The sequence below is a fragment of the Heterocephalus glaber genome, unplaced genomic scaffold (assembly GCF_053883595.1).
Source record: "Heterocephalus glaber isolate CG9 unplaced genomic scaffold, H.glaber_assembly_v1.0 deba00001687, whole genome shotgun sequence".
Classification (NCBI taxonomy): Eukaryota; Metazoa; Chordata; class Mammalia; order Rodentia; family Bathyergidae; genus Heterocephalus; species Heterocephalus glaber.
Genome location: NW_028258412.1, coordinates 12,886,841 through 12,901,747, shown reverse-complemented (window position 1 = coordinate 12,901,747; position 14,907 = coordinate 12,886,841). Strand labels below are relative to the sequence as shown.

Genomic DNA, 14,907 nt, shown 5'->3' with positions numbered 1-14,907 from the left:
AGTTACGGTGCGGCGGAGGCGGCGGCCATCTTGGCAGCGGAGCGATGAACGGGCCGAACCCTAAGGCTGCGGCTGCGGGGACTGCAGCTGGGTCCAGGGGGCTGGTGGCTGGCAAGGAGGAGAAGAAGGCGGGCGGCGGCGTCCTCAACCGGCTCAAGGCGCGGCGGCAGGCGCCCCAACACGCGCTCGGCGACGGCATTGCGACAGCGGTCACCGAGCAGGAGCTACTGGCGCTGGACACCATCCGGCCCGAGCACGTCCTGCGCCTCAGCCGGGTTACCGAGAGTGAGTGCCGCTTGGGCCGAGCCTCGCGCCCGCGTAGCCTTCAGCTGGTCCGTCCGCTCGACCCGCGAGAGGGGCAACCCGGGCCGCTTGACTGGCCAGGCCGCGTTTCCCTCTGCTCGCTGCCCAGTCCGCTTGGCCGCCCTCGACGGGGCGGGTGGGGAAGGGGTTCTCCTTGGGCTTGGCCGCAAATGCCCTCGGAATGCGGTCCCGCCGGCCTTCCCCCTGGCCAGACCCAGTGCGGCAGCTCAGTTTGACGTGAGTGGGGAAGGGCCCGCGTTCGGCTGAACCGGACCCTCTTGAGCCGGCTCCCACAGCTCAGTACCTCGCAGCCATCGCCGACCCCCCAACCCCCGCCCGCGTTTGTCCCCAGCTTCCGCAGCAGCGGTCGTCCAGGCCCGATCCCCTACCTGTATTTCCGCCTGTCCCTGGGCTCCGGCCCCTGGCCGCCCCTCCCCCATGCCTGCTCTCCTGGTCTCCTCCCTTTTGGTCCCAGGCGCTGGCCCTTTGTGTGCAGGTGGGCGCTTCCTTCTTCGGAACGCGGGGCCCTGGCATTTCTTGCAAACTTAAAAACTGTGCCACAGAGAAAACGTTAATAAAGTTTCACTGTATGTACAAACTCCCACATGTGAATCTTGCTTTTGACGTTTTTTTTTTCCTAGTGAATTGAAGTATGTCAGGATTTCAGAAATGTGAGTTTTGCATAACGGCAACCCTCCTAAGTTATTTCACTAATATGAGGAAAGGTGGGAAGAAATTTGTTGTCTACTTCCTGTTCTGGATGATCTCCCTCTTTCTGTTCTTTGCCAAACCAACCCTTTGAGAGGGTCTTGATATTTATTTTCCTTTAGGAGTTTGCAGTCACCTGGTTAGATCTGGCTTCCCCTATCCATCCCACCCACCTGCACACTTCCAACCCTGCTGCCAAGAAGGACACCATGGTGTTGTCTGAATTGCTTTAGTCAGTCCAGGGTTGCTCAAGTGTACCTCAGGTTTCGGGTTGGCAGCACCAAGGATTTGGGAATGGGAGTTTGGGGAAAGTGGGTCTTGATCCAGTCTGCGCAAAGGGAATCCTCATATGCTAAAATTTGATCCTGGATATTTTAATGTCCCCCTCATTGGGTTGGGACTGTTTGTATGCCTGAGTGCATCTTTAGACAGTATTGCTGTTGAGTTTTATTGAAACTGAAAAAGCTTCTCTGTTCTTTAAGTTTTTGTTAAGGGCATGGAAGGTATAGAAATGCTCATAACCTGACCTTCCTAGCCTCAGGCCTGCTCCTGTTGTTAAGGGTGAGTTGGTCATTCTAATGCCTGGCCCTAGAAGCCGCATTCTCAGCGGGCACTCAGATCCCATTTGGAAGCTTAGCAGTGGCGCTCTTGCCCAAAACCCACCTGTGCAGCTCCTCAGAGAAAGCCATAGCTCCAGAACGTAGATTTTATTACTGCTGTTAAAATTTCATGTGTTCTGTTCTCAAGTTATTTGTTGAGCACCCTCTAAAGGAACAGAACCAATGTCAGCCTGTTTTGGAGTTGTAGAATAAGCAGTAGCTCTCAAGTTTGCCATCTTATTGGAGACAGTTTGTGAAATGTGAAAGAATAACACGAATGAGCAATCTGAGATAAAAGTGTCCAAGTAGGTCCTGGGGAAGATGCTGTCAGGAGTCATTGTAGAAAGAAGTCAGTGAAATTTTCTTTGGGGGATACTCTTCATTAGCTCCTTAGTTTGTTATAGGATGTACTTCAGTTTGGCCTAGTGTTCTCGTTGCCACATTCATCTTGCTTCCTTGTATATGTGACCCACCATGTGAATGTGCTTTGTTTTTTAAGACAGGGTTTTGCTATGTAATTTGAGCTGGGCTTGAACTCACTATGTAGTTCAGGCTAGTCTCAAACTCATGATCCTCCTACCTCAGACTCCAAGTGCTAGGATTATAGGCATGTGCCACCTCACCTGTCTTCACTGTGATTTTGTACATCCCACCTTCTAAGAATGTTTTTTACATTAAAAAGTGGTTGGAAATAAATTGAAAATTTGTATCATGATATAAAATTCACATTTCAAAGCCAGGTATGGTGACATATGCCTATAACTCCAGAACTCTTGAGAGACTGAGGCAGGAGGATGATTACAAGTTTAAACACAGCCTGGGCAATTTAGCAACTCAAGGAAACCAGTTTTCAGAATTAAAATAAAAGGACTGAAGGTGTAGCTCAGTAGTACAGAGGCACTGGGCTTTGGTTCCCAGTATTGCCAAAAAAAAAAAAAAAAAAAAAAGATCTATATTTCTAAAAGTTTTGATACTCTTTCATCTAAACCAAGTCTCTGCTCTGTTTTATTTATTTATTAATTTTTTGAAACAAGATCTCACTATGTAGTTCACGATAGCCTTGAACTTACTATGTAGCCCAGGCAGGTCTTGAACTTCTAGTGATCTTCCTGCCTCAGCCTCCCGAGTTCTGGGATTACAGACATGTGCCTCCACGCCCAGCTTCTGTGTTTCTTTCTTAGACCTCCTGATTCTGTCCATACAACTTTGTCTTATTTTTAACACCAGAGTATGTTTTGGAGGAGTGATGAGTATTATACATAAATAACAGGAAAACAAAACAAAACAGTTTGCTGGAGAATTTGAGAATTAGGGCCAGGGATGTAGGTCAGTGATTGAGTCATTGCCTAGTGTGAGTGAATTTTGTGAAGCCCTGGGTTCCATCCCCAGCATTGCAAATCAAACAAAAAATCCAAACCAAACCAAAAACCCCTTCAGGATTAAATCAAATTTTGAAGGATTTTGTAACAGTGTTGATCTCTCTCTCTCTCATTTTCAGATTATTTGTGTAAACCCGAAGACAACATCTACAGTATTGATTTTACCCGCTTCAAAATTCGAGATTTGGAGACTGGGACAGTGCTTTTTGAGATTGCCAAACCTTGCATTTCAGGTAGGGGTCAGTATTGTAGGGGTCACCTGACAGTTTGAGCAAAAGATCTCTGGAAAGTAGAATATTTGTGTGTCACTGCATCTTGTCTCTTGACTGCAGCGTGTCCTGGTTCCACAACCTCTTCCTGTATCTTGGGCTGCTCGGCATGCTTGCTGGGTTGTGTTAGAAGGCTAGTGTTTATTGAGTATCTGGACTGTGTTGGTTACTGTTGCATCTTTTTGTACATCACTTTGTTGTCTTCACACTTCTTTGAGGAGAAGGAATTAAGACTCAGAATTTCCAGGGGACGCTATTATGGCTTGTGTTTAGATGTCCCCCCAAAAGCCTCATGAGAATGAGATGGGGCTATTTCAGAGGTGGCCGAATCTACAGTGTGTCATTGATTCACAGGGTTAAGGGTATGAGTGCTACCTGTCCTAAGTAGTCTGAATAAGATAAAAGGAGCAGAAAGACTGTTGAGGGCCCCTTCCCCTTCCCTTGTTGCTTTTGCTGCCATATGGGTGCCATGAACTATTTCTCCTCTACGACATCCCTCTGCCATGTGCCATTTTGCCATGGAGCCAGCCGATTATAGACAGAAACCTCTACGGACTGTAAGCCAAATAAACCTTTCCCCCTTTAACTCTGGGTATTATTTTGTCTCAGCAGTGAGAGAAAAGTAACTAAGACAGATGCTTTCCTAAGTCCTGTGTTCTTCATCATATCATGTTGCCTCCAGTTAGGAAAGGAAATTAAACTCTAATGAGGAAAGTCACTGAGCCTTGAGTCCTCTTGGAAAGGTGATACTGAGGATTCCATTCTACACCGTGAAGTAAATTCACCTGTCTTCTCACTGACTCTAAACAGTGCCTTGAGTTTCCCAGTAAGTCCTGGTTTGGATTTAAGTTTATTCTTTTTGTTGTTGTTCTGGTAGCAGGGATCGAACTCAGGACCTTGTGCTTGCCAGGTAGGCAAGGCACCACTGAGCTACATCCCTGGCCCAAAGTTTATTCTTAAATATATAGCAGGCTGTAAGACAGCACTTCATCCAAGCTATTGGTAGGAAAGATGTTATGGCAGGGAATTGAGATGTTTAATTAGGAATTGTATCAAGGGTCACTATGATCTCAGGCACACGGAACAGCTTGCTTTTTGCTGGGTTTCTTCATTTCACCTGTGGCCAGGGGCTTCCCCACAATTTTTCCTCTTAGCTCTTGAGTTTCCTCTGCTCCTTTCTCTGTTTGAAGGTCTTATCATCTGTGCCCTGCTTCTTGGCACCTTCTGGTCTAGACATGGAACCTGCTGCCCCTTCCTCAGACCCGAGAAACCTCAGTTTGATTTAATCTCTATTTTCTAGTACAGACTGATGAACTAATCTGTTTGGGATTTGTTAAATCAGTCATTGTTAAAAACTTCCTGTGCTTTCAGGGCCGTCCTAGGTGATTAATTTCTGGCCAGGGGACCACAGAAGTCTTTGAAGCACTTTACTGGAGATTTAGCGCCCTCTGGAGTTAGTCTTTTGTTAGGCTAGCCATTTGGCTCAGTGGTAGAGCTCTTGTCCAGCATGTCTGAGGCCCTAGGTTCCGTCCCTAGCACTGCAAAAAAGAAAAGAAAAAAAGACTTTCCTGAGAAAGTCTCAGAAATCTCACCTCAGATTAATCATAAGCCAAAGCTAGAGCCCTGGATCACCTGCACCCTGTATTTATGCTACCATAATTATATAATACTGACCAAGACACCTAAAAGCTCAAGCTTATTGGTACTTATTCTTATCTTGGCATGGTCAGGTCTGGGCCAGCTAGCTTTCTGAGTCTGTGGTGTTCTCATCCTAAGGCACAAGTCGCAGTACTTAGGACATTTCAAGGACCCCAGGGTTACCACAAGTGTGTGGATTTGGATTAGACTGGGCTCAGAGTAGTCATTTCAGTATAAAACTCAACTATAGAAGTATCTGGATTTTCAACCTCCCTGGTCTCATTTAAGGATCGTGGCTGGGCATGGTGGTGCATGCTTGTAATCCCAGCACTTGGGAGGCTGGGGCAGGAGGACTGACACAAGTTCGAGGCCAGCCTGAACTGTATAGTGAGATCCTGGATCAATTGCATAGGGAGACACAAGGGTCGTCTTGATTCATTTAGACTATCCTCACACCAAATCAGTGCCTTCCTGCAGTACTTGCTCTGATGACTTTGAATCCCTGAGAAGATATGGCCTGGCTGTTTGAACCACACTCGTGGAGCCAGGGCGCTTAGTTCCTGGGTATGGACCTGTGTTAGTTACTTTTCTCTCGTTGCTGAGACAAAATACCTGATACCCAAAGTTAGAGGGGGGAGGGGTTTATTTGGTTTACAGTTTGAGAGGTTTTAGTCCATAATTGGCTGGCTCCAACGCAAGGTGGCGTGGCAGACAGGCCTTCCAGTTTATGGTAGCAAGAAGGTAGCAAAGGAAAGGTAGCCTCTTTAATAAGGGGTGCTGGAAAAATTGGGTTTCAGCTTGCCAAAGATTAAAGCTAGACCTATATCTCTCACCATGCACTAAACTAAAATCAAAATGGATTAAAGATCTAAATATTAAAACAGAAACACTAAACTGGCTGGAAGAGAGGTAGAACTCTTAAAGACATTGGCATAGGAAAAGATTTCATGAAACAGAACCTCAGTTGCACGTGAACTAGCACAAAGAATCAACAAGTGGGATCTCTTTTTACTAAAAAGCTTCTGTACAGCAAGAGAAAACACCAGCAGTGTGAAGAGACAACCCACAATGTGGGAAAAAACTTTTACCAGCTGTTCCTCAGACAAAAGCTAGAATATGTAAAGAACTTAAAAAACTCAGACCTCCCAAATTAAAAGACTCAATCCAAAAATGGGCATCTGAAATGAACAGACATTTCTCAGACAAAGAAGTTGAAATAGCAAATAAACATGAAAAAATGTTCAACATCACTGGTCATTCAAGAGATGCAAATGAAAACAACGCTGAGATTCCACCCCACCCCAGAAAGAATGGCTGCTATCATGAAATCAACCAATTACAAATGCTGGTGGGGCTGTGGGGAAAAAGGAACCCTACTCCACTGTTGGTGGGATTGTAGACTGGTGCAACCACTGTGGAAATCAGTATGGAGATACCTCAAAGAACTAGGACTACAGGTCCCATTTGACCCAGCTATTCCCCTACTAGGTATCATCCCAAAAGAATTAAAAGAATCATACCACAGTGATACATGTGCACCCATGTTCATAGCGGCACAGTTTGTAATAACTAAAACTTGGAAACAGCCCAATTGCCCATCAACTGGAGACTGGATAAAGAAAATGTGTTTTTAAAAAAATAAAATGAAGTACTACTCAGCCATAAAGAATGAGAAATTAGAGACATTCATAGCTAAATGGATGCACATTGAGGCAATACTCTTACGTGAAATAAATAGGACACACGTGTAAATACTGAATAGTTTCTCTGGTGTGAGAAAATGAAAGTAAATAAGGATCAAAAGGTATAATAGATAATGTGAAATAGGAAGAAAAGGGGCAAAGGGGAGGGGAAGTGGGAGGGGTAGGGGAAAGGAAAGAAGGGAATGGAATTAATATGAGAAAAGGAAAAAATGGAAACAGAGTCTTTGTAAATAGGGAAGGATGGAGGGGTTGAAGGGAGGGCAGGGGAATGGGGAAAAAATAACCAAGAGGGCTTGGGATTTAGCTTAGTGGTTCCGCCACCTGGCTCCCAAGTGCAAGGTCCTGATCCTTGATACCAAAAAAAAAGAACAAAGATATATTTATTATGTAAAGGTACACATTTCCAATGATGAATGTCATTATATTGTATACCTAAAATGTACCAATAAAATTAATTTTTTAAAAAAAGAAGAAGGTAGCAAAAGCAACAAGGGAACCTTACCAGCTCTTCCCGCCCCTTTTATCTTATTCAGATTATTTAGGGCAGGTAGGACTCATCCCCTTAACCGTAGTGCCCTCCATCCTAGTCCTACCATGAGTCAGTCACACAGTCTAGATTTAACCACCTCTGGAAAAGCATGAGGCTTTGGGGGGGACATCTAACACAAGCCATAATAGAACCCCTGCTCTGTCTGGTTGGCCAGTGTTCTTGGGAGTCACAGGTCAAGATGTTTGATGTTGAAGACACCCATGTTCAGCTTAGTTGTAGAAAATTCCCATTCTGGACACTGGAGGTGCTGACTTTTTGTTCTCAAAATAATTCTCTGATTTTTTGGCGGGGGGGGGGAGTACTGGGGATCAAACTCGGGACCTTGTCCTTGGAAGGCAGGTGGTAGCACCGCTGAGCTATATCTCCAGGCCTCTGATTGATTTTTAAAATCTTTTATCTCTTAGATTTAGGAATGGAGTAGGCCAGACATCAGCATTAACCTTAGAAGGTCCCACATGGTTCATTGCCTGTATGTTTCACCCTTTCCCAGGTGGTCAGAGGGTTGGGTCTGCAATGGCTTGGAGCAGACATCAGTCCAAGGAAGTACTGTAACTCATTGTCTTCATTTGCTGCTTGTCAGAAATGTTTGTATTAGTTGAAAGAACTTTAGCTTCACCTTTTCTAGTCTTATTGTTTTGGTTTGTTTGTTTTTTGGTACCGGGGATCGAACTTGGGTCCTTGCGCTTGCGAGGCAGGCAGCGGAACCACTGAGCTAAATCCCTGGCCCTTATTGTTTTGGTTTGTGGCTAGCACTTCAACTTGGTGATCGGCAGGCCTGGAGCCTACAGAGCCATGTCAGGGGCCTAGTATCCAGCTTCTGTTTCTGTTTTTTTTTTCTTTTTTTCCCCAGTACTGGGAATCGAACTCAGGACCTTTTGCTTACCAGGGAGGCGTGGCGCCACTGAGCTACATCCCCGGCCCTCCAGCTTATGTTTCAAACTTCATTTTAGGCTATAACCTGAGCACCCGAATTATACAAGGCAAATAGCATGGTGTATAAAAACAGGCTTCAGGCCAGGGATTTAGCTCAGTGCCACTGTGCCTACCTCATAAGTGTAAGGTCCTGAGTTTGATCCCTGGTACTGGAAAAAAAAACCAAAAAACCAAAACCAGGCTTGGAGTCAGATGGACTTGGATTTGAATCTCTACTGATGTGATTTACTGTTTTGAGACTTTGGACATATTACTTAAGCCCTCTGAACTTGAGCTCCCTCATCTGTGACATGGAGACCACAATGCCTCCTAGGGCTGCTGTGGGGAGTCTGGGCATTGTTAGCACAGGGCCTGGGATACAGCAAGTATATGGGGCTCTGCTTGCTGTTGGTGTCAGTGTGTTGGTTGTCACTGTGCTGTGTGGACTGGTGGTACCCACGTGGTGCACTCAAGATTCTGTGTGTTCTTTCAGATCACCAGGAGGAGGAGGAGGGTGGAGATGTGGATATCAGTGCAGGACGTTTTGTCCGCTATCAGTTCACACCAGCATTTCTCCGCCTCCGGACAGTTGGTGCTACGTGAGTACCATTATTTCTTGTGGGAGAACATTCTGCTTGTTCACAGCAGAGGCTGGGTTTAGGGTTGGCTTTGGAAGAGAGAGGAGGCAAAGTAGGGCTCACAGAGGTTTATTTTGCAGAGTGGAGTTCACAGTAGGAGACAAACCTGTGTCAAACTTCCGGATGATTGAACGGCACTATTTCCGGGAACGCCTGCTGAAAAACTTTGACTTTGATTTTGGCTTCTGCATCCCCAGCAGTAGGAACACTTGTGAACATATCTATGAGTTTCCCCAGCTTTCAGAGGATGTCAGTATGTATTCCCTAACTCTCACAGCATTTTAGATTCTGAGCTGCAAGGAATGAATCAATCCTTCTCCCTACTCCCCTTTCTTTGTGCTGGAGGTGGAACCCAGGGCCCTATATATGCTGGGCAAGTATATACTGAGCCGAATCTCCAGCCCTAAGGAATGAACCTTGAACCTCATCTGATGGCTTCATCTTGGAGAGGAGGGCAGCATTGACATGATGAGTATCTGGTCATCTGACCTAAGGCTTCTCATTTCCTCCTGCTCTGTCTTTTTGTTTCAGACTCTTAATTCTGCCTATATGGGAGCAGAGAAGGTTGTAAAAATATAGGGCATTATCATTAGACACCTGTCATGGGAAAGGGCGTGGCTGAGGGGGATAAAGGAGGCCTGGGATCTTGCCTGGGAGTCTGACTAGATAAGAGCTTCCAGTGTTAGTAATGGCTTCCATTATGTCCTAGTCATTGGCCCTGTACTTTTTCCTTAACCAGAGCCAGGTGTGAAATGGCAGGCTGAACAGAAGCAAAAGCCTGAGGACTTTCCTTTCTCTTTCTCTGCAGGATAAAGGGTTTGTATACTGTTACAATCAACCTAGCAGCCAGGTGTGGTGGGTCACTCCTATAATCTCGCACTTGGAAGGCAGAAACAGGAGGATTGCTGCAAATTTGAGGCCAGCCTGAACAACATATCGAGACCTTGTTTCAAAAAAAAAAAAAAAATCGTCAACCTGGGACCTAGGGATCTTTTGCAGGTTTTGTGGCAATAGAAAGGAGGTAGTGGATGCATGGTCTTAGGGAGCGGAGCCCCAGCTGGGGAAGGCTCTCTAGTGAAGAAGGCTGGCATGTAACCCAGAAAAGGGAAGGTAGGGACTGGGCTAGGGAAAAGAAACAGGCTTTATTAGTTTCTGGAACTTGTAGCTAGCTAGCTGCAGTTAGCATCCTCTGCTTGTAATTTGGGAACGCTGCTTCAGAACATTTATGCACATGAGAATGGAATCCTGTGAATAATGGTGACCTTTAACTGTGTGGAAGGATGTTTTCTCAGAATCCCAAGTCCTTAACAGATTGCATACCCTGAAAATCAGGTACTCTACTCCTATGACAGTACTGTTCCCAGATAAAATGAGGATGGGGCAGTGTTCATGACAGCAGCAACTCTGGCTCGAGCCAAGTTGGGCAGGAATTTGAAGATGCTTTCAAGAAAAGATCATGGATAGCATTATAAGTTATACCTATGAAGCCAAATAAACTAAGTGATTTTGGAGATCAGTCATTTACATGTAAACTAAATTGCTTTGGCCTGGATGGATTCAAAGAACTTTTATTTTATATTATTATTTTGCTTTTTTGAGACAGAGTCTAGCTGTGTAGTCCAGGTTGGCCTTGAACTTGTTATGTAGCCCAGGCTGGCCTTGAACTTGTGGAGATCCTCCTGCTTCAGCCTCTCAAGTGCTGGAATTACAGGCATATGTTACCACACCTGACCTTCAAAGAACTTAAAAGTGTCACCTTTTGAAAATTGTAGTGCTCTAGGCAACGCAAGAGGGCATGTAATCATTAAAACTGGTCAGAGGTAATGACTGTTACTTACCTTAACAGTATGGTAAAGGGTCTGGGCAACTATCTGAACAAACACAGAACTTAAATTTAGATCCCAAGGCAAGCAGACCTCTGACTAGATCACTTGCCGGTTGCTCCTTGCCCTTTAATTTCTTAGGATTCCCTTGGCTGTCAGGGGTGCTTGTAGGAAGCGGGCACAGTGGGGTCTAGCTTTCTGGATTTACACCAACATGGCTAGCAGTGAGCAGCAGACCAGAAGCCAGGGCTAGCTTGGTCAGCCAAGAGCACTGAGTAAATAGAAGCAGCTGTGGTCCATGCCGGCAAGAAGACAAGTATATTTCCCATGGGACCAATGGGAAGGACCAGGTGTGGGATGACCAAGGAGCTGGCTGCATCCTTAGGTGGAGTGAACATCATGCTCACTTCGGGGCCACAGTGGTCTCCCCAGTTCTCAGGGCTGGCTCCCTGGGTTTCAGCTCATTACTTGGCAGAGCATACTCTCATTTTCCAGAAGAGCTCACTTGGAAATTTGAGAGGGAATTCTCAGTGTTTTCCCACCTAACTGTGGGATAGGCTCATGTATAATTCTTGGCTTTTTTTTTCCTTCTGCTGACTTGCAGTTCGTCTGATGATTGAAAACCCTTATGAGACCCGCTCTGACAGCTTCTACTTCGTTGACAACAAGCTGATAATGCACAACAAGGCTGATTATGCCTATAATGGAGGCCAGTAACTGCTGCAGAAGTGGACAAAGGAGTTGCTTTGCTAGGGCCTTGTGCTCCTAGCACATGGAGGAGATTGAAGCTGCTGTTTGTCAACAGACATCTGGAAGCTATCCAGGAGGCGGAGGCTGGGGTGGCAGTTTCCTGTGCTCCAGGGAGGTGCCAAGCAGTGTTGTGTTTTCTTCCTTTTTTTCTTGTCCCTTAGGTCACAGAGGTATCATAGTAAAGTAGAAGATTAGGGTAAGGCTCCTGCAATCCACATTAAAAAGAAAGTTTATTTTCATGTAGTTCTAGCTGTCTGCAGGTTATGCTGATGAGTCTCAGTCTCTCCAGCTCAGGTGTGTCCGGGTGAGGGCTGTGGCTGCCACCTGCATCTTAGTGTTCCTTCTCGACCAGGAACCTTCCTGAGGTTCCTGAATGCTGTGAGTAGCTGAAAGGTTGGCCTCTCCTGGGTGCCTCCTCTTCTCCCTTCTGGTGTTGCCCTTAACCCCGCCTGCCCCAGCCCCCACCCACACATAGTCCTAAACCAACTGGAAAAAACTTGGTGCTGAGGGCTGAGGTACCAGGAATGGGGGATCCTGCCAGACTATAGAGGACCCATTTCTTGGTGAGCCTGTTATCTGTCTGACTTCAGGATCCTCCGCCAGTCCTCCTGGGGATAGACCAAGGTTTTAACCTGGCAGTGCCTTCCTGTTCTTATTCTGGGGGACAGATGAGCTCGCTCTCCTACTTTGTCCTCCTGGAGTAGAATATGTCACTTTTGCTCATGGAACATACTATCTTTCAAGGCCAGAGCAGGGCTCTTGTATTTTGATTTTTTTCTCCAGACTCCTATAGAGGAGTTTATACAAAATGTGAGTGGTGTTTTCAGCACATGTAATGTGTGGTTAGACTTTTGATAGTATTGATCAGCCTCCTGGGGCTAATCTGGCTCATGTTAGGGGAGGTATAGTTACAAAGCAGCACTCTGTACAGCATAGCCTGAAGAATTGGCTTCTGATGGGGATTTGCCTCCTGAACTCTGTGGTTCTTACTTAGGAGTTTTCCTGTTTGCTTTCTAATGAAGTAGTTTCTGGAACCATCTGGGAAGCCCGACCTAAGTAATTCATATTCAGATCCTTTAAGCTGCTAGTTGGGATTATTTGGGGTGGAAAGGGTGAGATAGGTTGAGGTAGCCTATCAGAGTGATGTGTTCTCAAATCAGCTCCCTAGTGCTCCCTGTGGGCTGCTTGTGTCCACAGGCCCTTACGGGATGGGCTCCCACCTCAGCTGCCTCTGGTTGTCTCTGTGGATGGCTTTAGGTGCTTAGGCCAGACTCCAGGACCTCTCTGTGGCCAGGGTGCACTTAGCATTAATAGAAAGGTGTCAGTAGCATGGGGGACCAGGAGTGTAGTAAGGTGCTGTGAGGCCTCACTGTATTTGTGACAGGAGCTGTGTCCAAGGCTTTTAGAGGAAGGCTGTGTGTGGCCAGGGAAGGAAGGGCCAGCACTGTGCCACAGAAGCACAAGTGCATTCTTCAGCCAGTGTTCCTTCCTGTTGGGCTTCTAGAGTGGCCTTGACCCTCAGCCTGTGCTTTGTGCCAGTCCAAAGAATTGGTGGTGCCGTCTGCTGGCTGCTTTCTCGATGAGTGAGTGTCCTGAGTGCTGGCACTGGGTCCCCCTGCCGAGGTGGGGAGGGAATGTGTGCCCTGCCACATGGGCGCCTTATCACCACACTGGTGAGTTTCAGTTGGGGTCAACTCCAAATCCAGGTGCCTTAAGTATGGCTTTTTCCCATATGCTGCTGGGGAAAGCTGTTGCTGTTATTTCTTCCTCCTCACCTGTGGACAGATATCAGCACCCACCATCTCCCTACCTTCTTCTCTTTCTCACTGTGACTCCTTTAGTGAGATTACCTATTCTTCTCAAGCTTCAAATGTTCCTTCTTCTGTGACAGAAGCCCAATTGGGAGTGCTTCTGTTGTCCAAAATCTAAACATCACCTAGGGTGTACATTCTGGAGCTGCCCAGCGCTCTGCTCAGTGGAGCCTGTTTTGAAAATTGGGCCAGGAAAGACAGTTACATGGGCACTAGTGGGCTGTCTCTTACCTACAGTGTTAGCTTTTGGTGGCAAAGCACCCAGGAGGTGAAGGAGCTGGGCACTTCAGCTCAAGGTAGCCCCTTCCCTTCCCTGCTAACTTGCTTACTCTCACTGGAGACCGTTTTGAGGCCTGGTGTTCAGTTGTGGCCAGCAGGGTGGGATTTGCTGTCCTCTGCCTTTGAAGGTACAGTGTTCTGTGTCTAGCTGCACCAGAAATCTCGAGAAGCATTACCATTTTGGGTGTTAGCTGGAATGAATTTAAAACTGGAGCTTCCAGCTGGGAAGCCTGGTGGCACATGCCTGTAATCCCAGCACTCTGGGAGGCTGAGGCAGGAGGATTGCCACAAGTTTGAGGCCAGCCTGGGCTATATAGTGAGTTCAAGCCCAGCTTGAACTGCAGGGAAAGACCCTGTCTCAAAAAATAAAACAATTCCAGCTTCCATGCCTGCATCGAGGAGAGGATTGGAAGTCATATTTCCTCTGAAAGTAACTGAACCATCAGAAGTTGAGTCAGGAGGTGTGCTATTAAGAAATCTTTATTATTGATAGCAGTTACCTGCTATCATCCAGCTCCTTGTGTGGTGAGACCATTCTGTGTGTCAAAGCAGGCATCCAAGAGGCAGCTCCTGGAGGGAGCTCATTGCAGCAGCCAGGCCAACCTATCTAGGGTGAGGCCCTGCCTCCTCCTTTCTCCTGGATCCTCTATCTTGGACTCCCTTAGAGGGCCTCTGCTTTCTCTGTGGCCTTTGGGTTAAGCTGCCCTTCTAGCCTCTCCAAAGAAGATCCTGGCTTATTTCATTTTAATTTCTAAAGTATAAACATAGGAAGTAATGACTAGAAGTAGTTGGGGCTAAAATAGGCTGTCGTCTCATTCTGTGTTAGCTCAGAGCTGTTGCAGAGAAAGCATTCCTCAGGGGCTCGGACTTTCTGAAGACGTCTCAGGCTTTGGGAATCTGATTTCTAACACCGAGGGACAGTGATTGAAGATGCCTGGGGGTGACCATAGACTGGCGTTGACTGGACAAACTTCAACGTATTTTTTCAGTTGGACTGGAAACCATTTCTAGACTGGATGTAATAAGCTGTGAGTCCTACCTTAGTTGATCCTGCCTCCCTTGTTGGGGTCCCAAGTACCCCCTGTTTTTTTCCTCTGTAAAGTCACTTTCCTCTGGTGGCCAATGCCACCATGCCATCGGTGAGGTTTGGGAATGGGGAAAAATCTGTCCTAAAAATCACAGCACAGGCTCCTTGGTTTGTACCTGGGGGGGAAGCCTAATTGTTGAACCTTTGTGTTATTCACATTCCTTGTTACAGAATATCTTAGCGACAAGATGGATCTAGTGGAGGTGGATTTAACCTCTTGTTTTACAAAGGATCACGTGAAGTCATTGAAGTTGCGAAAGTCTATTTTTTCCTTATAAATCTATTTTTCACAGAATATAAGAAACTCAATGACCTGACCTGTCCTTCTTCCTCACTTCACCTGAGATCCTCATTCCAGTTTGTACTGTCTTTGTGTCCAAAGTAAACTAGGTGACTTATTTGTATAAAATGTTATTTTGCCACAGGAGACAGTAATAAAAGAAAGATTTTTCACACTA

The 14,907-nt window shown here is 46.3% G+C and overlaps 1 protein-coding gene across 2 annotated transcripts; it reads left to right on the top strand.

Annotated features, from left to right (window-relative positions):
- Unc119b (unc-119 lipid binding chaperone B) lies at positions 1 to 14,907 on the top strand. Of its 2 annotated transcripts, XR_002394485.2 has the most exons (6): positions 1 to 285; positions 3,109 to 3,222; positions 8,555 to 8,660; positions 8,780 to 8,952; positions 9,045 to 9,515; positions 11,127 to 11,314. XR_002394485.2 is itself a non-coding variant. In XM_004843649.3 (5 exons), the coding sequence occupies exons 1-5, from the start codon at positions 45 to 47 to the stop codon at positions 11,237 to 11,239; spliced, it is 747 nt and encodes a 248-aa protein (XP_004843706.1). In that variant the 5' UTR covers positions 4 to 44; the 3' UTR covers positions 11,240 to 14,907. The 2 variants fall into 2 exon arrangements, 1 of the variants encoding a protein (XP_004843706.1); XM_004843649.3 differs by lacking the exon at positions 9,045 to 9,515 and having other exon boundaries at positions 4 to 285; positions 11,127 to 14,907.

Bases quoted from the DNA above. Each gene is read 5' to 3' on its own strand.
- Unc119b (XM_004843649.3), top strand. From the start codon at position 45: ATGAACGGGCCGAACCCTAAGGCTGCGGCTGCGGGGACTGCAGCTGGG. The intron at 3,223-8,554 runs GTAGGGGTCAGT...GTGTTCTTTCAG, and splicing joins TGCCAAACCTTGCATTTCAG to ATCACCAGGAGGAGGAGGAG. The intron at 8,953-11,126 runs GTATGTATTCCC...GCTGACTTGCAG, and splicing joins CCAGCTTTCAGAGGATGTCA to TTCGTCTGATGATTGAAAAC.